At 49.2% G+C, this 26,115-nt stretch overlaps 1 protein-coding gene across 1 annotated transcript in view; it reads right to left on the bottom strand.

Moving 5' to 3' along the window:
- The window catches only part of PTBP2 (polypyrimidine tract binding protein 2), a 191,809-nt gene extending 165,966 nt beyond the window's left edge, over window positions 1-25,843 (bottom strand). Inside the window, 2 exon segments of the mRNA XM_030208338.1 lie at window positions 6,598-6,628; window positions 25,776-25,843. Coding sequence (XP_030064198.1) covers window positions 6,598-6,628; window positions 25,776-25,783 — 39 coding nt within the window. The 5' untranslated portion in view covers window positions 25,784-25,843.
- Window positions 25,844-26,115: the final 272 nt, after the last annotated feature.

Genomic DNA, 26,115 nt, shown 5'->3' with positions numbered 1-26,115 from the left:
AGCGGGTACAGGAACGTAGATAGTGGATATTAGAAGTCAGCCAAGGTTGGGGTTTTGTACGCCTTATAGGGCGGGTCATCAAAGGTGCAAGAGTGTCTAAGGCAGATGATAGAATATTGTTGTAAGAAGAAACAGCCTCGTTGACAGACGTGGATGGTGCCACAGTAAGAGAGGAGGTTTGAAACATGGGAGGATAGAGATGAACGGTCAATATCGTGAAAATTCCTAGATAAATTAGATAAGATAGGACAGGACTGGGAGGGAGGAGATTTAAGTGTGAAAGTTATAAGATGGTGATCAGAGAGGGGAAGATCAGAGGCAAGGAAACTAGAGAGTGAACAGTTGGAGGAGAAGATGAGATCAAGACACTGACCATTTTGATGAGTGGGGGAGGTGGAGCATAGTTGGAGAATAAAGGAGGATGTTAAAGTGAGTAACTTGGAAATATAAGAGTTGGAAGGATCATTAGCAGGAATATTAAAGTCACCAAGGATGAGAGAGGGGGAGGAAGAATCATGGAAGAAGGCAAGCCATGCATCAAAGTCACTGAGAAAGGATGAAAGGGACTTATCAGGGGGACGATAAATGACCGCTATTCAAAGAGGCAGAGGAGAGAAAAGGCGGAGAGAGTGGACTTCAAAGGAGGAAAAACAGTGAGATTGAGGTGGAAGAAGGGGTTGAAATCTAGAGGAGGGAGAGAGAAGTAGTTCAACACCACCTGAGCGACCAGCAGAGGGCTGCGACTGAAGCAGAGTCATCAGGGCAGAGCCAGGTTTCTGTTATGGCAAGCAAATGGAGGTGACGCGAGATAAAGATGTCCTGGATATAGGGGAGTTTGTTACAGATAGAGCGGGCATTCCATAGGGCGCAAGAGAAGGGCAGAGAAGAGGCGAGTAGAGGAATAGAGATGAGGTTAGAGAGGTCGCGGTGAGATCTGTAGATTTGGGATAATAGTTGGTGAGGAGGGCCAGGATTGGGATTGATGTCACCGGCTGAGAGTAAGAGAAGGAGTAAAAGAGAGCGGAGGAGAGTAGGAGAGGTGTGGCCACGAAGGCGTTGAAGGCGAGAGGTATTTAGGTGGAATGGGGAAGGCAAAATGGAGGGTAGAAAGAGACAGAGATTAAAAGCCAAGAGGGAGGAAGAGGGTAGGAGAGAAGGTGAGGTGATGAAATCGATGGATGGGCAGTGAGTTCCTGTAGCGGAGAGAGGTAGGGGGTGAGGGAAAAGATTAGGAAGGGACAGGGCTAGGAAGAGAATGTGAATAGGGGCCATAAATGACTGAGGTACTTTAGCAACTGGGAAGAAGGTTAGATGGAAAGAGAAAAATGCCCCGCTAGAGCGGAGGCCCTGAGTGGATCGGAGTGGACCTGGGTGTCACCCCGGAGAAGGCTGTAAGGATATGCAGATGAACTGCAAGTCCTCCACAGCACCTGAAAGGCAGCCGGTGGTAGAGCTGGGCACCTCTCAGCTGAGGAAAGGCTTACCAGGGGTTAGGCCGAAGCCAGCATTCCTCCCCCTGAGGGTCACCTGATCCAAAACTATAAATCACCTAGTGAAGCACAGGCATCTCCACCAGAAGCCTTTCAGATAGTCAGTACTTTTCAAGCTGCAGCTTAAGGCTCTCACTGCACAGAACAGTCACACGGGTCTACCGGGCCTCCGACCTCGCCCTTGGGAAGCTGCGGGAGACTCAAAGATGCGGGAGACCCGAGGACTCCAACAGGAGTCTGCAAACTATCCCAGGCCTACTTCTCAGAAGCCCTTAAATACCAAATATGAAGAAACTGGGAGCGATCCACTCCAGTTTCCCAGTCACATCTTCTGAAAGGCCTACATATAAAACTGCCTGAATTGCAAGCAAATTGGGCCCCAGCGCCGGTGCTTCAGCACTGCCATGTGGCGCAACAAGAAAGATGGTGCCCTCAGGTGCGCACGCATGCCCAAGAAAACAGCTGCCCTGCGCCCGCCAAAACAAGCCGGGAAAGAGCACACGCTCCACGGAGTTGGGCTGTACAGAGGATCTCTGGCACGGGAAACGGCAGCAGCCCAGTGGCTCCCACACTGGAAGTCGCTTTTGCTCTCCCCCACTGGCGCAGATAGGGTAATGACTACTCACTCCCTTGGGAATCGCTGTCGCGTGCCAAGTCGGTCCTCACACCCCTCAGTCGGTATTGCAAACCGGCAGGAGCTCATCGCGCTGGACAAATCAGACGCGAGGAGTTGTTTTTTCTTCTTTTTTCCTTTTTTTAAACAGTGCTCAAACAGGTTTTGTTTTTTTAAAGGAAGGAGAGGATGCCAGAGCAAAAGAAACCTCAGACTCTTTTTAAAGTCAGGAGAGTGAGAACCACAAACCCCAGTTGGGCAGAGAGAAAGGGGTGATGAGGGAGGAAGAGAGGGCCCTGGCACCACCAGGTGTTCACCCAAGTCCCAGGACACCTCAGACCCCAGAAGCTCGACTAGACCCAGAGGACCAGGCCAGGAGCCAATCAATCCAGAGCTTCACAGATATGACCATCCACCCAGAAGCTCGACTAGACCCAGAGGACCAGGCGTGGAGCCAATCAATCCAGAGCTGCACAGATATGACCATCCACCTGCTAGATAGAGAGAATACTGGTTAAAGTGGCTGCACATCTAATATAATAAAACTCACCCTCAACGTTCTGAGGACACGGACATCACTTCCGTATATAAAACACAACCTCAACGTTCTGAGGACACTGACGTCACTTCCGTAATGAAGGGTTCGTGGTGGTGAAGCCACCGAAAGTACCATGTCGCTGGGCCCCGCCCTCGCATCAAACGTGATGACGTCGAGGGCGGAGCAATGGCGTCACGCATCGAGTGCGGGGCAATGGCGTCAGTGGCTTCACAACCAAGAAGCTGATGAAGGTGCGTTTACGAGGTGCGGACCTATGGCGTCAGTGGCTTCAGAACGACGAACCGGTGGGTAGGGAGGGAGGGGGTGTTGGGGAGGAAAACCTTGCTAGCGCCCGTTTCATTTGATCCAGAAACGGGTCTTTTTTTACTAGTGACCACATATAGTAAACCTGTAAAGTTCTATTAGAGAATGACATAGGTCCTGTCCCCATGGGTCCTGTCTCCGTCCCCGCAGGTCCTGTCCTCATCTGCAGAAGCCTTGAACACTTATGATTTTATATTTAAATCTTTTTATTGAAGTATAAAAAGGAACAATATGCTGTGCAACTGTTGTGTATAAATTACAAATAGAGAACAGTAATAACAATGAGCAGCTGTAATAACCCTCCACCGTTCCAATCCCAACAATAGGTGATTTCTACTACACCAAGGAATCCTAATTCACACTGTTAAAATGTCCAGGGGTATAAAATACAACACGTTCTATATGCCCTAGAGGAGAAAAATATGCTCTATGAAGCACTGTTTGGTTTTTTTAATCTGTGGATAAATAAGAAGTCATCAACAATCTCAGGATTCAATCTAGCTCTCCTGTCTTCTACAGTCCTTCCTAGAATAGAAGTTGTCTTCTTAGAAGATGTGCTGGTAGCAGGAAGTACAGGATCCCCATGCAAATTTTGCTAGTTGTGGCCAGTATGTTTGCTTGTTTTTCCAAAATCAAAATATCTTTGTAGGCATAATAAATGGGATTACTGAAGAAGGGAGCCAAGACTTCCATAGCCCGCACTATTAGAGTTGGCAGCTCTTCTTGGCGGAATAAACGCGCTGCTGTGAGATCATCTCCTCCTTCTGAGGCCAATTTGCCCTCCTCCAGAGAATCTGACTAGGCTAGTCGGGGAAACTCCTGACAACTGGCCATCATCTACCTCCGAACACATGAAATAGCGTCCAAGCTTCGCGGTTCGAACTGCGGACGCTTGGCTACTAAAGGAGGTGATGCGGCCACTTCCTCCGGAGGTGCCACAGAGAGGGCTCCCCCGACCTCTTGAGGAGGAACGCCTTACGCATCAACAGCACAAATTCCAGGGAAAACTGCCTGCCATCTGACTCCAGATCCTTCTCTACCTCCTGAGAGGCAGCAGATGCTGCTGCAGTCAAAGTCTCCATCGCCAACACACCCCCTCGCTCAGAACCACGAGGGGAGGAATTCAAAATGGCGCCCGATGAGCCCAGACTCTGAGCAGCCGCGCTGGAAATGGAGCGTGCCGCTCCCCCAGAAACAGACGCTGCCCTGCTGTCCCCCCCCGAGTCCGGTGCTAACAAAAAACCACATCCGGCGCCTGGTGGGAACTACTAGCGCCGGAAGATGCCGCGGGTGAGAATGCCGGGGATGCCCGAGAAATGGTGCCAAAATCAGCTGCTAGGCGGGGCCAAAGCAGGCGCAAAGGACAACAATGGCGCCGCCAACTCCGCGCTCTGACACGAGCAGTCCCTCGCCCCCGAAACCTGCTCCTCAGACCGGGAGCTGTGAGGGCAGGATGCACGCTCCCGACGCTGCTCTCCAGCTCCCACACCGGGAGCAGCATTGGACTGTTTCCGAGGGAGCTGCCATAAGCCTCCAATGAAGAACCAGAGTACAGTCCACCCCCCGCTAGGAGCACGAACTTCCTCGCACACTGCCCTGGCTAAAACGAAGCCCTTTTTACTGTGAGTGCAAATGAGTGAAAAAAATCCTTTTTTTTTTTTTTTTTTTCAGACTGACGTAGGCTGCCAAAGGGTTCTGCGGGAGGGGGGGGGGAAAGGAAGGGAGGGACCTGGCCCCACCAGGTGTACCGCACTCACCACCGCAGTGAACCCTCAACCCTCTAAGGGATGCTCAACTCAGCCCGAGGGAACGGGCGAGGAGCCCCAATCCAGAGCTGCAGAGCTATGTACCTTCCACTTGCTAGATAGAGAGAATACTAAGGTTCGAGTGGCTACACATGACCACATATAGTGAACCTCGGAAGTTCTATCTCCACCTGCTGACAGAGGGACATAACCCACCAGTCTCTGGATTGATCTGTGGGACGTTATGGAAACATAAGCAACATTCCAGTTCATTAACAAGCTTCAAAGTAGAAAATGACACGGGGACAAAGTTTGTCCCCGTCCCTGTGGGCTCTGTTCCCATCCCCGCCCCCGTGGGATCTGTCCCCGTCCCCCACCCCGTCCCCGTGGAATCTGTCCCAACCCTGTCCCTGCGAGCTCTGTCCCTGTCCCCGCGGTTACTGCGGTTCCCCGTGTCATTCTCTACTCTCTATCTCCACCTTCTGGTAGAGGGACATAACCCAGAAGTCTCTGGATTGATCCGTGGGATGCTATGTTAACATATTTCAGTACACTGCTGTAAGATACTTAAAAAATTATATATTGGTGATTTATAACAAGAACATTAAACTTCTCATTTTATCTGCTTTGAATCATGCACACATACAACACTTTTGCTTTCATAGGACAGTGATCCATTATTATTACAAGATGATCAGCATCAGTTCTTGAAGTACATCACAATCACCCCCCCCCCCCTCAAAGTTTCAACTGATTCTAGATACTGTATTGTTTCTAATAAATCACCTACCACTGTTTCAGCACTGAAAAACCCTGTAAAGTTCATCTTAAAGCCAAAATTTCTGGAGTCTAGGGTAGGCTATTTAATGGAGGCACAGTGTTTCTCTTCACCACAATGACCATCATTTCTGTTCTCCACCCTGCGCCCCCCCCCCCCCCCCCTTTGCAGTAAATGGCATGACTATCTCTCTCCTTAACTGTTCCCATGGTTATGGCACTAGGCCAGTGCGAGGCCTTGAGAATCTGCACATGCTCAAGGCCCTGCACTGGCTTAGCACCATAACTGGTAAGACGAGAGATTGGGTTATTGTGGGAGGGGGGAGAGGATGGAGGAGAGCAATCCTGGCTAGCCTGAATTCTGGTGGCCTGGGTGTTTATTGGGGTAATCTAAATTTGGCATCACCAACCACTGTTTCAGCACTGAAAAACCCTGTAAAGTTCATCAAATTTAGATTCCCCCAATAAACGCCCATGCCACCAGAATTCAGGCTAGCAAGGGACTGCTCTCCTCCATCCTCTCCCTCCCCCCTCGATAACCAAATCTCTCTTCTTACCAGTTATTGTGATAAGCTAGTGCAGGGCCTTGAGCATGTGCAGATTCTCAAGGCCTCGCACTGGCCTAGTGCCATAACCATGGGAACAGTTAGGAGATCCAGTCACGCCATTTACTGCAAGAGGGGTGGGCATAGGGTGGAGAACAGAAATGGTGGTCATTGTGGTGAGGAGAAACACTGTGCCTCCATTAAATAGCCTACCCCAGACTCCAGAAAACCATTGTTTCAAATAACCCAGATGTTTATTAGAAACAATACGGTAGCTATATTAAATCAGAACTAAGTTTTGAATTGTAAATAATCAGTTTTTAATGTAATTTGCACAAATGAAAAACTTACATAAAAGTGAATGTAAGTCAAGAATACAAAGTTTTATGATATTCAAAAATGGTGCTCTTGGTATTTGAAACAAAATATTTCAGCTGTCATTTACCTAGTACTTTCTAACCTGAATGTGACTATTAGAACACTTTGAAATGGAGAATAAACTGGTAACAGAACAAAAAAACTCATCTAAGCATGTTTTTAAAATGTTTGTTACATTAAATCCTACCTTCACACCAACTGCAACATCAGTGACAATGCTGCAAAAGAAAACAAGCATTTTTTTAAAAATCTTATCTTAAGCAATTTTATTCAAATGACCATTAATCAACAAAAAATAAATTTTATATTAAGAATTGAAAGGAAATGGCTTTACAGGTCCACTTAGAATACAGATTTCTGGAAGTTAAATGTTTCAACTCATTCATCTATGCTGATGGCATCACCATTTATATGCCATCTGAAAACCAGATTCAGGGCTTCCTAAATATCATTCAACAAGGCTTGGATCTGATGGAAGAATGGGCATCCACGTATCACCTTAACTAAACAGAGACAAAACCAAATTCTTAAATCATAACCAACCCTCACAACTCCTCATTTTTATAACAGCCTCACGATCAATCAAATCAATTACCCTCTAGAATCCAAGTTAAAAATTCTAGGAGTCATAATCAATCAATTCCTAACCTTTGAAGATCAAGTCATATCTGTAACAACTAAGGTATTCAAAACCCTTTGGAAACGAAAAAGAAAGAATCAGATCATTCTTCACAACAGATACTTTTTACTCTCTAGTCCAAGCACTAGTGCTCTCACAAATAGACTATTGAAATGTTAAATACAGTGGGGCAAGATTGATCTACAAACTCTAAATTTGATAGGGAGTCTCCACTCCTCATTAGACTACACTGACTTCCCATTAAGGTTAGGATAGTCTTCATATCCTGTACCTTCATTTACAAAATACTATATGGGCTGGAACCCGACTACATGAAAGATATAATAGACCTCCCAACATGCAATGCTATACCCGCTGCCAGGGCCTCTCTCATCCCCCACTTTTCAACCTACAAAAATCTAATATAATAAAACGCACCCTCAACGTTCTGAGGACAACGTTCTGTGAAGCCATGAAGCCATCTGACATCACTCCCAGGCTGAAGGGTTCGTGGATTCGTGGTGTGAAGCCTTCAAGCCAGCCAGCCATCTCTGCCCCGCCCTCGCCTCAAACCAAACAAATCCGAAAGCGAAGCGTCAGGGAAGGAGGCGGCGCTCCCGACGTCTAGCCTTCCCTTCGCTGTGTTCCGCCGAAGGCGGAACACAGCGAAGGGAAAGCTAGACGTCGGGAGCGCCGCCTCCTTCCCTGACGCTTCGCTGCACGAACCGCCACGGAGGTAAAGTTAAAAAGAAGAAAAAAAAAAAAGGGATGCATGGATGCGAAGGGGGGGGGGGCATGGATGCGAAGGGGGGGGGGGGGGAGAAGAGGGAGGGCCAGGCGGGGACATGGGAGAGAGAGGGGCATGGATGCGAGGGGGGGTCATGGAAGGGAGAGAGGGGACTTGCTGGAAAAGGATGAATGGAGGCGGCAGGGGACAGAGGAGCATGGATGGGCATGGATTGGGAGGGCAGGGCTCAGGGAGAGAGGGGAATTACTGGAAATGGATGAATGGAGGGGGCAGGGGACAGAGGAGCATGGATGGGCATGGATTGGGAGGGCAGGACTCAGGGAGAGAGGGAAATTGCTGGATAGGGATGAATAGAGGGGACAGATGGGCATGGATGGATATGGATTGCAGGGCAGGCCTCAGGGAGAGAGGGCAATTGCTGGATAGGGAAAAATGGAGGGGCCAGGTGACAGATGAGCATAGATGGGCATGGATTGGAAGGGCAGGACTCAGGAAGAGGGGAATTGCTGGATAGGGATGAATGGAGGGGACAGATGGGCATGGATGGATATGGATTGCAGGGCAGGCCTCAGGCAGAGAGGGGAAATGCTGGACAGGGAAAAATGGAGGGGCCAGGTGACAGAGGAGCATGGATGGGCATGGATTGGAAGGGCAGGACTCAGGGAGAGGGGAAATGCTGGATAGGGATGAATGGAGGGGGCAGGTGACAGAGAAACATGGATGGCCATGGATTGGGAGGGCAGGGCTCAGGGAGAGAGGGGAATTGCTGGAAAAGGATGAATGGAGGGGGCAAGGGACAGATGGCCATGGATTGGGAGGGCACGGCCCACACTCTCTCTCTCATATACAATGTCTTTCTGACTCTCACTCTCACACACTCTGTCTCACACTGTATCACATTCACTCTCTATGTGCCACACAGTCACTCACACACTCGCTTGGTCTCATACACTCACTCTCACAGAGAATCTGTGTCAAACACACACTCTCTCTCTCGCCCACACACACACACATACACACTCTCTCACACTGTGTCTCACATACACACTTGCACACACTCTCATTCTCACACACACACTCACACCCAGACTCACTCTCTCTCTCACACACTCACACTTTCACTCTGACTCTCAGTCACTCTCACATACACTCTCCCAAACATACACACTCCAAGGAAAACCTTGCTAGCGCCCGTTTCATTTGTGTCAGAAACGGGCCTTTTTTACTAGTTAAATATAAGTCAAAACTGAACAGATGTTTTTCTCACCTTGGTTCTAAATGGTGGAACTCCATCCCAAATGAAATAAGACTCATCAGCAGTTATCTGAGCTGCCGCAAATTCCTGAAAACCTTCCTTTTTAAAGAGTTTCTATTATTTTTGTTTGTAAGTCATGCCTAATTACTCTTGTAATCCACATGTTCATTAAAGTGGAAGCTACATACCTGCAGAAGGTATTCTCCGAGGACAGCAGGTTGATTGTGTTCTCACTGATGGGTAACGTTCACGGCAGCTGATCGGAGATCTTCACTAGCAACTACGTTTGCTAGCCCTCGCGTGCGCGACCGTCTTCCCGCCCAAATGCGAGCGTGCCCGCCAGTCAAATAAAAGCAAAAGACCAGGGAAGACACAACTCCAAAGGGGAGGTGGGCGGGTATGTGAGAACAATCAGCCTGCTGTCCTCAGAGAATACCTTCTACAGGTATGTACCTTCCGCTTTCTCCGAGGACAAGCAGGCTGCTTGTTCTCACTGATGGGGTATCCCTAGCCCCCAGGCTCACTCAAAGCAATAAAACTTTGGTCAATTGGGCCGCGCAACGGCGAGAACATAACTGAGATTAACCTAAACTTATTCAACTAACTGAAAGTGCAGCCTGGAACAGAATAAAAATGGGCCTAGGGGGGTGGAGTTGGATTCTAAACCCCGAACAGATTCTGCAGCACCGACTGCACGAACAGACTGTCGCGTCGGGTATCCAGCTGAAGGCAGTAATGCGATGTGAATGTGTGGACAGAAGACCACAACGCAGCCTTGCAAATCTCTTCAATAGTGGCTGACTTCAAGTGGGCCACCGATGATGCCATGGCTCTAACACTATGAGCCGAGACATGACCCTCAAGAGTCAGCACAGCCTGGGTAAGTGAAGGAAATGCAATCTGCTAGCCAATTAGATATGGTGCGTTTTCCTACAGCCATTCCCCTTCTGTTGGGATCAAATGAAACAAACATTTGGGTGGACTGTCTGTGGGGTTGTGTCAGCTCCAGACAGAAGGCCAATGCTCGCTTGCAGTCCAATGTGTGCAGCTGACGTTCAGCAGGGCGGGTATGAGGACGGGGAAAGAATGCTGGCAAGATAATTGACTGGTTCAGATGGAATTCCGACACCACCTTCGGCAAGAACTTAGGCTGCGTATGGAGGACTACTCTGTTATGATGAACTTTAGTATAAGGAGCATGAGCTTGAAGCTCACTGACTCTGCGAGCTGAAGTACCTGCCACCAAGAAAATGACCTTCTAGGTCAAGTACTTCAGATGGCAGGAATCCAGTGGCTCAAAAGGAGGTTTCAACAGCTAGGTGAGAACGACATTGAGATCCCATGACACTGTAGGAGGTTTGATGGGGGGCTTTGACAAAAGCAAACCTCTCATGAAGCAAACAACTAAAGGCTGTCCCAAGATCAGCTTACCTTCCACACGGTAATGGTATGCACTAATCGCACTAAGATGAACTCTTACGGAGTTGGTCTTAAGACCAGACTCGGACACGTGCAGAAGGTATTCAAGCAGGGTCTGTGTAGGACACGAGCGAGGATCTAGGGCCTTGCTGACACACCAGACGGCAAACCTCCGCCATAGGAAAGAGTAACTCTTCTTAGTGGAATCTTTCCTGGAAGCAAGACACAGGAGACCCTCAATATCCAGGCCGTGAGGGCCAGGGACTAGAGGTTGGGATGCAGAAGTGCCCCCTTGTTCTGAGTAATAAGGGTCGGAAAACACTTCAATCTCCACGGTTCTTCGGAGGACAACTCCAGAAGGAGAGGGAACCATATCTGACGCGGCCAAAAAGGAGCGATCAGAATCATGGTGCCTAAATCTTGCTTGAGTTTCAGGAAAGTCTTCCTCACCAAAGGTATGGGAGGATAAGCATACAGGAGGCCTTCCCCCCAATTCAGGAGAAAAGCATCCGACGCTAGCCTGCCGTGGGCCTGAAGTCTGGAACAGACCTGAGGGACCTTGTGGTTGACTCGAGAGGCAAAGAGATCTACCGATGGGGTGCCCCACACTTGAAAGAGCTCACGTACCACTCTCAAATTGAGCGACCACTCGTGAGGCTGCATTATCCTGCTCAACCTGTCGGCCAGACTGCTGTTTACGCCTGCCAGATACGTGGCTTGAAGAACCATGCCGTTCCGGCGAGCCCAAAGCCACATTCTGGCGGCCTCCTGACACAGGGGGTGAGATCCGGTGCCCCCCTTCTTGTTGATGTAATACATGGCAACCTGACTGTCTGAATTTGGATAATTGTTGGGACAGCCAATCCCTGAAAGCCTTTAGAGCGTTCCAGACCACTCGCAACTCCAGGTTGATCTGCAGACCTTTTTCCTGAAGGGACCAACTCCCTTGGGTGTGCAGCCCATCGACATGAGCTCCCCATCCCAGGAGAGACGCATCCGTCGTCAGCATCTTTTGTGGCTGAGGAATTTGGAAAGGACGTCCCAGAGTCAAAATGGACCGAATTGTCCACCAATGCAGGGATTGGAGAAAACTCGTGGACAGCTGGACTATGTCCTCTAGGTCCCCAGCAGCTTGATACCACTGAGAAGCTAGGGTCCACTGAGCTGATCTCATGTGAAGGCGGGCCATGGGAGTGACATGCACTGTGGAAGCCATGTGGCCAAGCAATCTCAACATCTGCCGAGCTGTGATCTGCTGAGACGCCCGCACCCAGGAAACGAGAGACAGAAGAGTGTCGGCCCTCGCTTCCGGAAGGTAGGCACGAGCCGTCTGAGAGTCCAGCAGAGCTCCTATGAATTCTAGTTTCTGGACTGGAAGAAGGTGGGACTTTGGATAATTTATCACAAACCCTAGTAGCTCCAGGAGTCGAATAGTCATCTGCACGGACTGTAGAGCTCCTGCCTCGGAGGTGCTCTTCACCAGCCAATCGTCAAAATAAGGGAACACGTGCACTCCCAGTCTGCGTAGAGACGCCGCTACGACAGCCAGGCATTTTGTAAACACCCTGGGCACAGAGGCGAGACCAAAGGGTAGCACACAATACTGAAAGTGCCGTGTTCCCAGACGGAATTGAAGATACTGTCTGTGAGCTGGCAGTATCGGGATGGGAGTGTAAGCGTCCTTTAAGTCCAGAGAGCATAGCCAATCGTTTTTCTGAATCATGGGAAGAAGGGTGCCCAGGGAAAGCATCCTGAACTTTTCCTTGACCAGATATTTGTTCAGGGCCCTTAGGTCTAGGATGGGACGCATCCCCCCTGTTTTCTTTTCCACAAGGAAGTACCTGGAATAGAATCCCAGCCCTTCCTGCCCTGGTGGCACGGACTCGACCGCATTGGCGCTGAGAAGGGCGGAGAGTTCCTCTGCAAGTACCTGCCTCTGGTGGAAGCTGAAGGACTGAGTTCCTGGTGGGCAATTTGGAGGTTTTGAAATCAAACTGAGGGCTTATCCCAGCCGGACTATTTGGAGAACCCACTGGTCGGAGGTTATGAGAGGCCACTTTTGGTGAAAAAATTTTAACCCCCCCCCCCCCCCCCCCCCCCACCGACCGGCAGATCGTCCGGCACGGACACTTTGATTTCGGCTCTGCTCTGCTGGAGCCAGTCAAAAGCTCGTCCCTTGCTTTTGCTAGGGAGAAGCTGGGGCCTGTTGAGGCGCACGCTGTTGACGGGAACGAGCGCACTGGGGTTTAGCCTGGGCAGCAGGCTGGCGAGAGGGAGGATTGTACCTACGCTTAGTAGAATAGGGACCAGTCCTCCTTCCCCCATAAAAACGTCTACCTGAAGAGGTAGATGCTGAAGGCGTCCGGTGGGAGAATTTGTCAAAAGCGGTGTCCCGCTGGTGGAGCTGTTCAACCACTTGTTCAACCTTTTCCCCCAAAATATTATCCCCCCGGCAAGGAGAATCCGCAATCCGCTGCTGGATCCTATTCTCCAGGTCAGAGGCGCGCAGCCATGAGAGTCTGTGCATCACCACACCTTGAGCAGTGGCCCTGGACGCGACATCAAAAGTATCGTATACACCCCTGGCCAGGAATTTACGACACGCCTTCAGCTGCTTGACCACCTGCTGAAAAGGCTTGGCCTGCTCAGAAGGAAGCTTGTCCACCAAGTCCGCCAACTGCCGCACATTGTTCCGCATATGAATGTTTGTGTAGAGATGATAGGACTGGATTTTGGAAATGAGCATTGCAGAATGGTAGGCCTTCAGCCCAAAAGAGTCCAAGGTTCTAGAGTCAGGGCCCGGGGGGCGCCGAAGCATACTCTCTAGAACTCTTGACCTTCTTAAGGGCCAGATCCACCACCCCAGAGTCATGAAGCAACTGAGTCCGCATTAACCCTGGGTCCCCATGGATCCGATACTGGGACTCTATCTTCTTGGGAATGTGGGGATTAGTTAGCGGCTTCGCCCAGTTCGCCAGCAATGTCTGTTTGAGGATATGACGCATGGGTACAGTGGACGATTCCTTAGGTGGCGAAGGATAGTCCAAAAGCTCAAACATTTCGGCCCTTGGCTCATCCTCCGTAACCACAGGGAAGGGAATGGCCGTAGACATTTCCCGGACAAAGGCCGCGACAGACAGACTGTCAGGAGGAGAAAGCTGCCTTTCAGGAGAAGAAGCAGGATCAGAGGGAAGACCGCAAGACTCCTCGTCAGAGAAATATCGCGTGTCCTCCTCTGCTTCCCAGTTCATGAACCTCAGTCCAAAGCTGGGCCCGTTTCAACTCCGTGGAAACATGGCCAGGTGGATACGCCGAGAAGCAGACTCCCGTACCGGTGGCGATGAAGCTCCCTCCATCGATGTCGTCGGGGAGTCTGCCTGGGAGGCCGCCGACACAGGTACCGCAAGCGGTACCGGGCCCGACCTCACCACGGGCGAGGAGCCAGCCGTCCCCTCTCTCAACGACACCGGCGGCGCAAGCACCCCCGGTATCGGAGCGGAAGGGCATAACAGCTCTTCCAGGATCCCTGGAAGGATGGCCCGGAGGCTCTTGTTCAGAGCGGCTGTCAAGGAAGGCAAGGAGTCCGGTACCGGCGACGAGCTCAGAATCTGTCCGGAACGCGGAGGCGGTACCGGGCTGTCCACAGTAGAGCGGATCGACACCTCTTGTATGGAGGGTGAGCGGTCCTCCCGGCGCCGACGCTTAGCGGGTGCCGAATCTACCGGCGACTCGGAGCTCTCAGTACCACGATGGGAAGGCTGCACCTTGAATATTGTGTGCAGTTCTGGTCACCACATCTCAAAAAAGATATGGTGGTATTAGAAAACGTACAAAGAAGCACAATGAAAATGATACAGGGGATGGGACGACTTCCATATGAGGAAAGGCTAAAGCGGAGAGGGCTCCTTAGCTTGGAGAAGAGACGGCTGAAGGGAGATAAGATAGAGGTCTATAAAATAATGAGTGGAATGGAAAGGGTAGATGTGAATCGATTGTTTACACTTTCCAAAAATATTAGGACTAGGGGGCACACAATGAATCTACAAGCCGCAAGGACGCGTATCGGCGCCCCACATCCTGCCGACGAAATGAAGGCAGCTCTACCGACTGATTAAGATGAAATTCCGAGTCCACCTTGGGCAGAAAAGACGGCACTGTTCATACAGATACCACCCCCCCCCCCCCCCCTCCACGGAGAAAGGGGTCCCTGCAAGAGAGAGCCTGGAGCTCAGAAACACGACAGGCCAAAGCAATAGCCACCAAAAATACCACCTTCAGAGTAAGATCCTTCATGGAAGCCTGCCGAAGAGGCTCAAAGGGAGGATGCTGAAGCGCTCCAAGCACCAGATTGAGATCCCAGTCAGGGCAGGGAGCCCGGAAGGGCGATCGAAGACGACCCATTCCTTTCAGAAAGCGGACCACATCCGGGTGAGCCACCAGCGAAGAATTGCGCAAGCGCTCTTGGAAGCAGGCCAAGGCCGCCACCTGGACCTTCAAGGACCCCAGCACTAAGCCCTTGTGCACCCCCTGCTGCAGAAAATCAGGGATGCTACCCACCGAAGTGCTAAAGGGATCCAAACCTCTTTCTGCACACCAATCTTCAAATATACGGCCGACGCAGGCATAGGCCGAAGTAGACCGCTTGCGAGTCTGAAGCAGGATAGTAGTAACTGAATCCAAATAGCCCTTCTTCCTCAAAAGAGGCCTCTCAAGCATAAGACCAAAGTGGGAGGGATCTTCCATGGCTACCGGTCCCTGCTGGAGAAGACTCCTCTCCTGTGGAAGCCGCAGCAGCTGGCCATCCAGAAGACGGATGAGGTCGGAATACCAAGGACGCCTGGACCAGTCCACAGCCACCAAAATCACTCTGCCGCGATGAGTCGCTACTCTTCTCAGCAGACCGCCCAATATCGGCCAAGGAAGAAAGACATACAGGACTCCCTCTACCGGCCACTGTTGAAGTAGGGCATCCAGACCTAACGAATCCTGCTCCCTGCGATGACTGAAGAACTGTGGAACCTTGGCATTGTCCATCGTGGCCATCAGGTCCATGCAAGGAAGGCCCCAACGCCACACCACCAGGTGAAACGCCGCGGCAGACAGCTCCCACTTTGCCCAGACCATCAAGAGGCCGGATTCCCTGGCCAGAAGGCTGGTGCTCGTCCACCTCAATGCTACAGTCGTCGCATTGTCAGAGAAGACTCAGACCACCGTCTCCTTCAGGAATGGGAGAAACGACTTCAGAGCTAGCCGCACCGCCCAAAGCTCCAGAAAACTGATGGTCCAGCGGGACGCCTGCGGTGACCACGTACCCTGAGCTAAATGGCCCCTGAAATGGGCCTCCCAGCCCGACAGGCTGGCATCTGTTGTCACTACCTCCCACTGCAGAAAGGGAAAGGACATTCCCCGAGCCAGAGACTGGGGACAGAGCCAACAGCTCATGCTCCGTCTGGCCTCCAACGTCCAAGGAAGTCTGACTTGGTAAGCCTCCGACACCGGAGACCAGCGGGAGAGCACAGACCTATGAAGCAGACGCATGTGAGCTCGCGCCCAAGGGACTACCTCCATGGTCGCTGTCATGGACCCTAGAAGCTGGACGTGGTCCCAAACTCGTGGCCTGGCGGCCAACAGAAGGGAACGTACCTGCCTCACCAGCTTCACCCGCCGCAGGTCGGTCAGAAAGACCAGAGCCCGCTGGGTATCGAATAGAACACCTAAGTATTCCAGGCGCTGAGAGGGGATCAGACAGCTGTTCTCGAAAATGATCACCCATCCCAAGGACTGAAGCAGCCTGAGAACTGTGGAAGTCACTTCCAAGCTGTCCTGGTAGGACGAGCGCGAATTAGCTAGTCATCCAGGTAAGGGTGCACTCGAACACCTTGCTTCCGGAGAAAGGCTGCCATCACTACCAGCACTTTGGAGAAGGTCCGTGGGGCCAAATGGGAGCACCCGAAACTGGCTGACCCAGTACAGCAAAACGAAGGAACTGCTGATGGAGGCCCCAAATTGGAATATGAAGGCACGCTTCTTTGAGATCGAAAAACTCCCCCTCCCGCACGGAGGCAATGATGGACCTGAGGGTTTCCATGCGAAAGTGCGTAACCTGCAGGCACTTGTTGACACTCTTGAGGTCCAGAATGGGCCGGACCGTGCCTCCCTTCTTGGGACCACGAAATAGATGGAGTACCTCCCCTGTCCGAGCTCGTCGAGTGGCATGGACACAATGGCCTGAAGGGACAGTAAAGCCTGACCGGTTGACTTGACTTGTGCCTCTCGGACAGAACCTCGACACGGAGACTGTAAGAAGAGAGAAGCGACCAGGTGGCAGAATTCTAACTGGTAACCGTCGCGCAGGATGTCCAGCACTCACTGATCTGAGGTGATGGAGGCCCACCTGGAACGCCTGAAGGCGGTCCCCTATCGGACTGAACGCGTGGACCAATGCACCATCATTGCGACTGTCGGGCAGGAGAACCTGTCTGACCTGACTTTCCGGTCAGCTCTTATTCCTTTTATCTGTCACATTCTCAACCTCTCACTTTCCACTGCGACTGTCCCTGCTGCCTTTAAACATGCTGTGGTCACACCTCTCCTTAAGAAGCCTTCACTCGACCCTACTTGTCCCTCTAATTACCGACCCATCTCCCTCCTTCCTTTTCTCTCCAAATTACTTGAGCGTGCTGTTCACCGCCGCTGCCTTGATTTTCTCTCCTCACATGCTATTATTGACCCACTACAATCTGGTTTTCGCCCTCTCCACTCAACCGAAACTGCGCTTACTAAAGTCTCCAATGACCTATTACTGGCTAAATCCAGAGGTCAATATTCCACCCTCATTCTTCTTGATCTTTCCGCTGCTTTTGACACTGTCGATCACAGCATACTTCTCGATACCCTGTCCTCACTTGGATTCCAGGGCTCTGTCCTTTCCTGGTTCTCTTCCTACCTCTCCCTCCGCACCTTTAGTGTTCACTCTGGTGGATCCTCTTCTACTTCTATCCCTCTGCCTGTCGGCGTACCTCAGGGTTCTGTTCTTGGTCCCCTCCTCTTTTCTATCTACACTTCTTCCCTTGGTTCATTAATCTCATGGCTTTTCCTACCATCTCTATGCTGATGACTCCCAAATCTACCTTTCTACCCCTGATATCTCACCTTGCATCCAAACCAAAGTTTCAGCGTGCTTGTCTGACATTGCTGTCTGGATGTCTCAACACCACCTAAAATTAAATATGACCAAAACCGAGCTTCTCATTTTCCCCCCCAAACCCACCTCCCCGCTCCCCCCGTTTTCTATTTCTGTTGATGGCTCTCTCATTCTCCCTGTCTCCTCAGCTCGAAACCTTGGGGTCATCTTTGACTCTTCTCTCTCCTTCTCTGCTCACATCCAGCAGATTGCCAAGACCCGTCGTTTCTTTCTTTACAACATCCGTAAAATCCGCCCCTTTCTTTCCGAGCACTCTACCAAAACCCTCATCCACACCCTTGTCACCTCTCGTTTAGACTACTGCAATCTGCTTCTTGCTGGCCTCCCACTTAGTCACCTCTCCCCTCTCCAGTCGGTTCAAAACTCTGCTGCCCGTCTCATCTTCCGCCAGGGTCGTTTTACTCATACTACCCCTCTCCTCAAGACCCCTCACTGGCTCCCTATCCGTTTTCGCATCCTGTTCAAACTTCTTCTACTAACCTATAAATGTACTCACTCTGCTGCTCCCCAGTATCTCTCCACACTCGTCCATCCCTACACCCCTTCTCGTGCACTCCGCTCCATGGATAAATCCTTCTTATCTGTTCCCTTCTCCACTACTGCCAACTCCAGACTTCGCGCCTTTTGTCTCGCTGCACCCTACGCCTGGAATAAACTTCCTGAGCCCCTACGTCTTGCCCCATCCTTGGCCACCTTTAAATCTAGACTGAAAGCCCACCTCTTTAACATTGCTTTTGACTCATAACCACTCGCCTTCACCTACCCTCCTCTCTCCCTTCCCGTTCACATTAATTGATTTGATTACTTTATTTATTTTTTGTCTATTGTCTTTGAGCAGGGACTGTCTTTCTTCTATGTTTGTGCAGCGCTGCGTACGCTTTGTAGCGCTATAGAAATGCTAAATAGTAGTAGTAGTAGTAGGGCGCTGCCCAAAGGCCGGGTGACCTGGTCTGTATTTCTTACTGTCCTGAAACAGAGGATGAGAGAACCCGGACTGCCGACCAGACGACATAGGCCGGTCCTCAAGCAGCCGCTGGGGTCTAGACTCTCCGAGCTCTTTCACCAGATTACTCAAGTCCTCGCCAAACAGTAACTTCCCCCGAAAGGGCAGCTTCACCAACCAGGCTTTGGACGCCACATCCGCAGAACATGCCCTGAGCCACACCTGTCACCTTGCGGAGACTGCCAACGGCATACCCTTGGCCAAAGCCCTAAGCATGTCATATATGGCGTCCACTAGATAAGCGAGACCTGCCTCCATCCTAGACGCCCAAGAGTCACTCCTGGCCCCTGACCTTTGATGCCACTGCAGACAGGCACGGGCCACAAAGGAACTGCAAATCGCAGCCTGCAAGCCCAAGGAAGACACCTCAAAGGCCTGTTTCAGGGCCTGCTCCAATTTCCTATCCTGAAGGTCCTTTAAAAGGTCACCTTTAAGGTCCACAGGCAAGGTCGTCTTCTTGGTCACCGCTGGCGCCAAAGAATCTACCTTAGGAAAGCCCAACTTCTCCCTTTCCTCTGGAACCAAAGGGTAGAAGCGGGCCATGGTTCTCCCCACTCACAGACCTGCCTCGGGGGTATTCCACTCTGCAGAGATTAAATCCTGAATATCTAGATCCATCGGGAACACCTTAGAGGGACCCCTAAGCCCCCGCATGGGAAAAGACTGCTGGGAACCTGAAGCATCCCCCCCCCCCCCCAGGTTCAGATACGGAGAGAGCCGATAAGGACTCCGAAATCAACGTACCCAACTCATCTTTTTGAAAAAGCCGGAGCACCCGAGGGTCATTCCCGTCTCCTGAGGGGAGCTCCCCTTCCTCTAAAGGCTCCAGGGCCGAAGGGCCACCTGATGAAGCGGACTCCATGTCTGACCCCGGAGAAATGGGTGAACAACCCTCCAAAGGGTCGTCCAACAGGATAGGCCGAAGTATCTTGGGAGGAGGAGGGGCTGAGTCCAACTCCGCACCCCCCGAGACCCCCGGAGTAGGCAGAGCAGCGCCCCCCTGCTTCAATAAAAATGTCTGGTGCATTAACAAGACAAATTCAGGGGAAAAAGGCCTGATCAGGTAAGCCCCCTGCTGTGACTGCTCTCTTCTCTGACCGCGGAGGACAAAATGGCCTTAGTTCCTGCCTCCACCAGAGAGGAGTCGCCAAAAGATCCCCCCGGAGACCCAGAGCGCTGATCCAGGCCCGTTATCCCCAGAGAAAGGCCACCAGGATCTCCTCCTCCACTCGGGGACACCGGTCTGCACACCGTCCACCGGCCCAAGGAGCATCTACCCCCACAGGAGGAGCAGCGCTTCACCACCTCAGCCGGGACCGACATGCCGCCGCGCCAAAAAACACCCGGTCAGAGGTCCAACTCATAAGAGCGCACTCTGCAAGCACGCTAACTTGCTCCTTTTCTTTTTTTACTTTTGGCACTAGTGTTTAACAGAAAAAAGGCGCGCTGCGGGAACCGCGTGACCATTACCACGGCCTGCTAACAGATCCCCAACTCACCACCTGGATCCTGAATCAGGGTGTGCACCCCCCGAACTCTCCAACCTCCTCACCTCCCCGGCCAGAACCAACACCGCCAGACTGGAGCCATTCTGATACGGCCAGAAGAAACGTGGCTCTCTTTTTTTTTTTATTGGTTGCTGCACAGACACTGTTGCCACAAGAGAGGCTCAGGAGGGAAACAAACGGAAGAAAGCCTCCAGGCGGGAGCAAGACAGGGACCCAGCACCACCAAGTATGTCTAAATTTCCTCAGGTGTGACTCAACTGGGAACCAGACACCAACTGGAACACAAAGAGAAACGAAGTATGTCCATCCACCTGCTGGAGATAGAAGATACTGAGGAACTGGGCGCCTAACACGTGGCTAGGTAGTAGTGCTCAGTTCTGGATTTTCTATCTCCACCTGCTGGTCGATGGACATAACTACCCACTTGTCCTGGAATAGTGGGATAAAATGTAATGGAAATCAGTTTACTTCTACCAGTTCTACACCACTCAGGATTTTATAGGCCTCAATCATATCCCCCTTCAGCAGTCTGTTTTCCAAGTTGAAAAGCGCGAACTTCTTAAGCCTTTCCTCATATGGGAGGCGTTACATCCTCTTTATCATTTTGGTAGCCCTCCGTTGAACCTTTTCTAATTCTGATATTTCCTTTTTGACATACGGCGACCAGAATTGAACGCAATACTCAAGGTGAGGTTGCACTGCGGAGCGATACAGAGGCATAATATTCTTGGTTTTATTTTGCATCCCTTTCCTAACAATTCCTAGCATCATCCTGTTTGCTTTTTTGGCTGCCACCACACAGAGCGGAAGAGTTCAGTGTATTGTCTACAATGACACCTAGATCTTTTTCTTGCGCACTGACTCACAAGGTGAACCCAGGTTAACTATGATTCGAATTATTCTTCCCAATGTGTATCACTTTGCATTTGTCTACATTAAGTTGCATCTGCCATTTGGATGCCAAGTCTTCCAGTTTCTTAAGGTCTTCCTGCAATTTTTCACAATCCGCATGTGTTTTGACAACTTTGAATAGTTTTGTGTCATCTGAAAATGTAATCACCTCACTCATCATTCCGTTTTCTAGATCATTTATACATATGTTAAACAGCACCAGTCCCAGTACGGAACCCTGCAGCACTCCACTGCTCACCCTCCTCTATTGAGAAAAATGGCCATTTAATCCTAGCCCCTGTTTTCTGTCAAATAACAAATTCCTAATCCACAGAAGGACATTGCCTCCTATCCCATGACTTTTTAAAAATGTTCTCAGGAGTCTCTCATAAGGAACTTTCTCAAAAGCCTTCTTAAAACCCAGATACACTATAGGCTCACACATCAACTGCCTCACCTTTACCCATGTCTATTTACGTCTTCAAAGAAATTAAGCAAATTGGTGAGACAAGATTTCTCTTGGCTGAACACATGCTGACTCTGTCCCATTAAACCATGTTTATTTATATGTTCTGTAATTTTATTCTTTATAATAGTTTCCACTATTTTCCCCAGCACTGAAGTCAGGCTTACCTGTCTGTAATTTCCCGGATCACACCTGGAACCCTTTTAAAAAAAATCAGCATTACATTAGCCACCCTCCAATCTTCAGGTACTAAGGACGATTTTAATGACAGATCAGCAATTTCATGTTTGAGTTCTTTCAGTGCTCCAGGTGCATGCCATCCAGTCCAGGTGATTTATCACTCTCGTCAATCTGGCTCAGTACATCTTCCAGGTTCACCGAGATTTCTTTCAGTTCCTCTGCATCATCACCCTTGAAAACTATTTCTGCTGCAGGTAGATCTCTACATCTTCTCCCGTAAAGAGTGAAGCAAAGAATTCATTTAATCTCTCCACTATGAGCTTGGTGCCAAATCCAAAACCTGGTGGGCCTCTATACCCCTTTTACCCCTTTTGCTGTTTCGACAAATGGATGTGTCAAAGCAATTATACGTAAGGAGTTAACAATGCCTGTCTTGGGGAAGGGGAAACTCTTCTAGAATTTAAAGGAATGCAACTGCATTTGGCATAGAAGAAATACTGGTGGAGGAAAAACACACACACACCCCACATTCAGAAGTGGACCAGATTGAACCTAGGGTTCCAGAAAAAAAAAAAGGCCCCCTCCCCATCTATAAGGCTTAAATGCACTTCTATATCAGAAGAAGTTCCAGCATAGAAGCTTTGAAAACACTGAAATATGGCAGTTAGGGAACTACTTTTCAAAATGCCTGTCTTCTATTATCCCAATTGCACAACACACAACCATACAAAAACACAAAGGTAGACTGGAAATAATATAAGCCACACTTTATATGCTTTCCCTATTTGTGGTGTGAAAAAAAGGATCAAGCTTGGGTGAATTTCTTCAAAAAGGAAGTACATAAATAGATCAAAATTTCCTATCCTAAACCTTGGGTAATCAGGACTTCCAGCTTCTTACAACAATACAATATACTACAGAATGTTTTTTTCCACATTTTAATAACTTAAGTAAAAATAAAACTATAACCAAATCTTTAAAGAATTGCTTCTCAAGCTGTGGGCCATGCACGAAACACACATTCAGGGAGCACAACCTGAGCAAGCATTTCATAAGACCTTCCTGTCCTACGTTGCTTATGGGTCACAGCCAGGGAAAATCTGAACGTTGTCTTAAGTGTTTCGCAGGGGTTTGAGACCCGATTCATTAAGCCTTTTTCCCATTCTGTCTATGGGGAGAAAAACTAGTAAATTAGGTCACAAAAAAGGCAGAACCATTCTCTTTAACAAGGTGAAAAAAATCACTGGTATTCTTTTATTAAGGTGTGCTAACAAATTTAGCGTGTGCTAATGATTAGTGTGCGATAAATGCTAAGAAGCCCATTTTATACCTATGAGTTTTCGTAGCAGTTATGCAATAAATCCATTTGCGCCTATGTTATTTAAAACCTTTTATTTACCATCTATCTCAGGAAGAGATGGCCACACAAGGCACTTCACAAAGTAAAACAAACAGTTGGAGGGGGAGAGGAGTAGGCTTGCACATGGGCAACATGCACATAAATATACATCTTGCAACAGAACACTTTAGCTTCTATACAAAGCTAGATTTGTATATCAAGCCTTCAGGTGCTCATAACAAGCATTTATTAAATAAGAAAAATATTTATATAAAAGTTTAAGAACAAATCTGTTGCCTCCTAATATATTTATTAGAAAACCCACAGCATTTGCTACGTATGTTTTTAAAAAGTCATCTGTAGTATTTCCTTTTAGAGACTGATTCAAGCAGACGTGTCTTCTACTCTGCCCCTATTACAAAATAACAGCAGACTCTTCAAGGACCATTCTGATGACATCAAAGGCGGATCTAGAACATAAGGATCAAGATCTTCACAGTTCCACGGGTATTTTGCAAGTAACTCTGCTAAATGCAGCAGTTTGTACACATAAGTACCAGCACTTACATGTATAGTTCTCTCAAAAAAAAAAAAAAAAAAAAAGGATCTAGAACCTCATGATCAAGACCCTCACAGTTCCACTGGTATTTTGCAAATGACTGAGGAATGTGGCAACTTCTACACATAAGTAAGTGCCAGTACTTACATGTATAGTCCTCTCAAAAAAAAAAAAAAAAAAATGCAGGCATAAGCAAAGACAACTAATGTTCAAAGCCATCAAATGGTCCCTGGTGTCTCAGCTCAGTTACTGCACTTCAGGACAGAGGTAATGTGGCCAGACTGAACATCTCCAAACCTTTCTCCAAGTCCCCAGCAGTCACTCTCAACATCCTTCCTAACTTCCCAGCTCCAACCTCTGCAGCATTGAAATCACAGCAGCCAATATACAAAACAAGCCAGCTTCCTCCATGCCTTCAACTGTGGCTGAAAGGGCCTATTTTCCTAGCATGCCTGCCCCATGGTTCTCCAGCGCAGTCTGGCCCAAATCGGACATATCTCTCCCTGTTCCTTAACCGAAAGTCCAGGGTGGTGTGCACAGACACTACAGCAGAACTTCCCCAAACTGTGAGTCAGGACCCTGTGGAATGTACATAATTTAATCATTTCATTATACTACGAGATCAGTAAAATCAGTCTTTTATTAGAGCTGCATAATAGTCACAAAATCTGCATTTGGGGTCATATCCTGAGTGAGCTCTCCAAAGGTGCATCATCCTGCAACTCAGAGTGGAGAACACAACATTTTATTCTGTCATGATTAAGGCTGCCAACTAGATTAAGATTCACAGTACAGGGTTGATCCAGTCTTGGGCTTACCCCAGCACATGCTGGGCCTTATAATTTTGATTTCACCATTGCATTCCCTAAGGAAAGCAAGACAAAGTCCCCACATGCACTGGAACAACCCTGTCCGGTGAATCTGGATCCAGTTGACACCCTTAGTCATGATCATGGGGTCTCATGGTCACAAAATGATAAGCACTGCACTACACCCTCCACCATCCTAACCACCAATTCCTGGAGCAACGAGTGCATGAACACACCACCCAGCAAAGAAAGTTCAAATATTTTAATAGTTTATTAGTTGCCTTTAGAGGGATAGGAGTGTGTGGTTTTATTTTGACTTGAAGAATGGAATTTCAGGTTTTGAAAGATAGTCAAAAATATATTACGTGGGGTCAACAAAAAGCGTGTTTTAAGATTATCTTTAATGCCACCCTTTCAGGTGGATCTAGCAACCAATAGCCACCACATTAAAAACACCAAGAGTGGTTACCAGAACGTGTGCTACTACTATAACTTTTTTTTCTCCCTGAAACAGTGACACCAATTTTGAAATAGCAACATGCAGTATTTGTTTGCAATGACAATGACTATTATATCCTACATATCCTGGCTCCAATCAGAAAGGGCCTTACTACAAGTTCCTGGCTACCGGCCATTGAGGAAGGCAGTTTCCATATGGGCGACGTCTGCAGGCCGCTTCCTCTTTCTTCCACGACTGTCGAGTCATACATACAAAGGAATCTTTCTACCTTCGACTCAGACTCACTGAAGACAGGACGCTCAGCAGCCACTGACAACAAAGAGTCTAACATCTGCCTGCCGCACAGAGTCCACATAAAACAGTGTTCTGTTCCGACCCCAGTTGTAAAGCTTTTTCACTCGCGTCTCTCAACAGTTCGCGAAGCTCAAGCTGTAAATTCATTATGGTCACACTACCACATTCCCTCGGAAAGCAAAGCCTTTACAAGGGAACGCAATCGGCGGCAAAATGGTGGGCCTGATTCTTGACCAAAAGCCAAACAGATCGGATTTTTCACAAACTCAGAAGTGTGAAGAAATTCTCTGACAAGCCGCTTATATTCAGGTTCAGGAGTGCCTAATGCTGCAGTATATATATACGAACAAATGTCAGCATTCACGGGGCATTTCCGACCTTAATCTCCCTCCGTTTCCCGCCATACTGAGACAAACCACCTCTACGTTAGCAGCCGACCCCCCTCCTCCGCGCTATACCTCTCTTGTCCCTGGAGAAAGCTTCTATCGCCGCTACAACTAAACCGAAAGACCGAAACGCCTGCTTTTTTTTTTTTTTTTCAAACCAGCAAGCTGTACTCAAACTAAAATGTCACACCAAAACGAGAAGTTATATTTATCCTTAATACGTACCCGTCCATTGCCGAATTGAACGACGCTCTGGTGCGAACTACAATACTAGGGGCACCAACGGTCTGCAACAAAATGGCGTCTCTGATTCTACGGAAGTTACCGAAGGGGTTGGCGCGCGCGGCGCCAACTAACGGAAACAGCCGAGCGCGAGCGGCCGCCGAACGCTAGTTAAATTTACAGGTAACGAAGCAGAAGCACAATCTGGAATATTAGTTCATCAGCAAGGTCGGTGACTTCAGAGTCGGACGAGAGCCGTCCTCCTATTAACAGTGTGCTGTTCTCAGAAATACAGATCTGAGCCATTTGGAAACTTGTTTTTCACAACAGAATAGAAATAAAT

This window comes from Microcaecilia unicolor, chromosome 6 (assembly GCF_901765095.1).
Source record: "Microcaecilia unicolor chromosome 6, aMicUni1.1, whole genome shotgun sequence".
In the NCBI taxonomy this organism is placed as follows: domain Eukaryota; kingdom Metazoa; phylum Chordata; class Amphibia; order Gymnophiona; family Siphonopidae; genus Microcaecilia; species Microcaecilia unicolor.
Note: the sequence above shows the minus strand (reverse complement) of the source record. Positions and strands in the feature narration are given on the sequence as shown.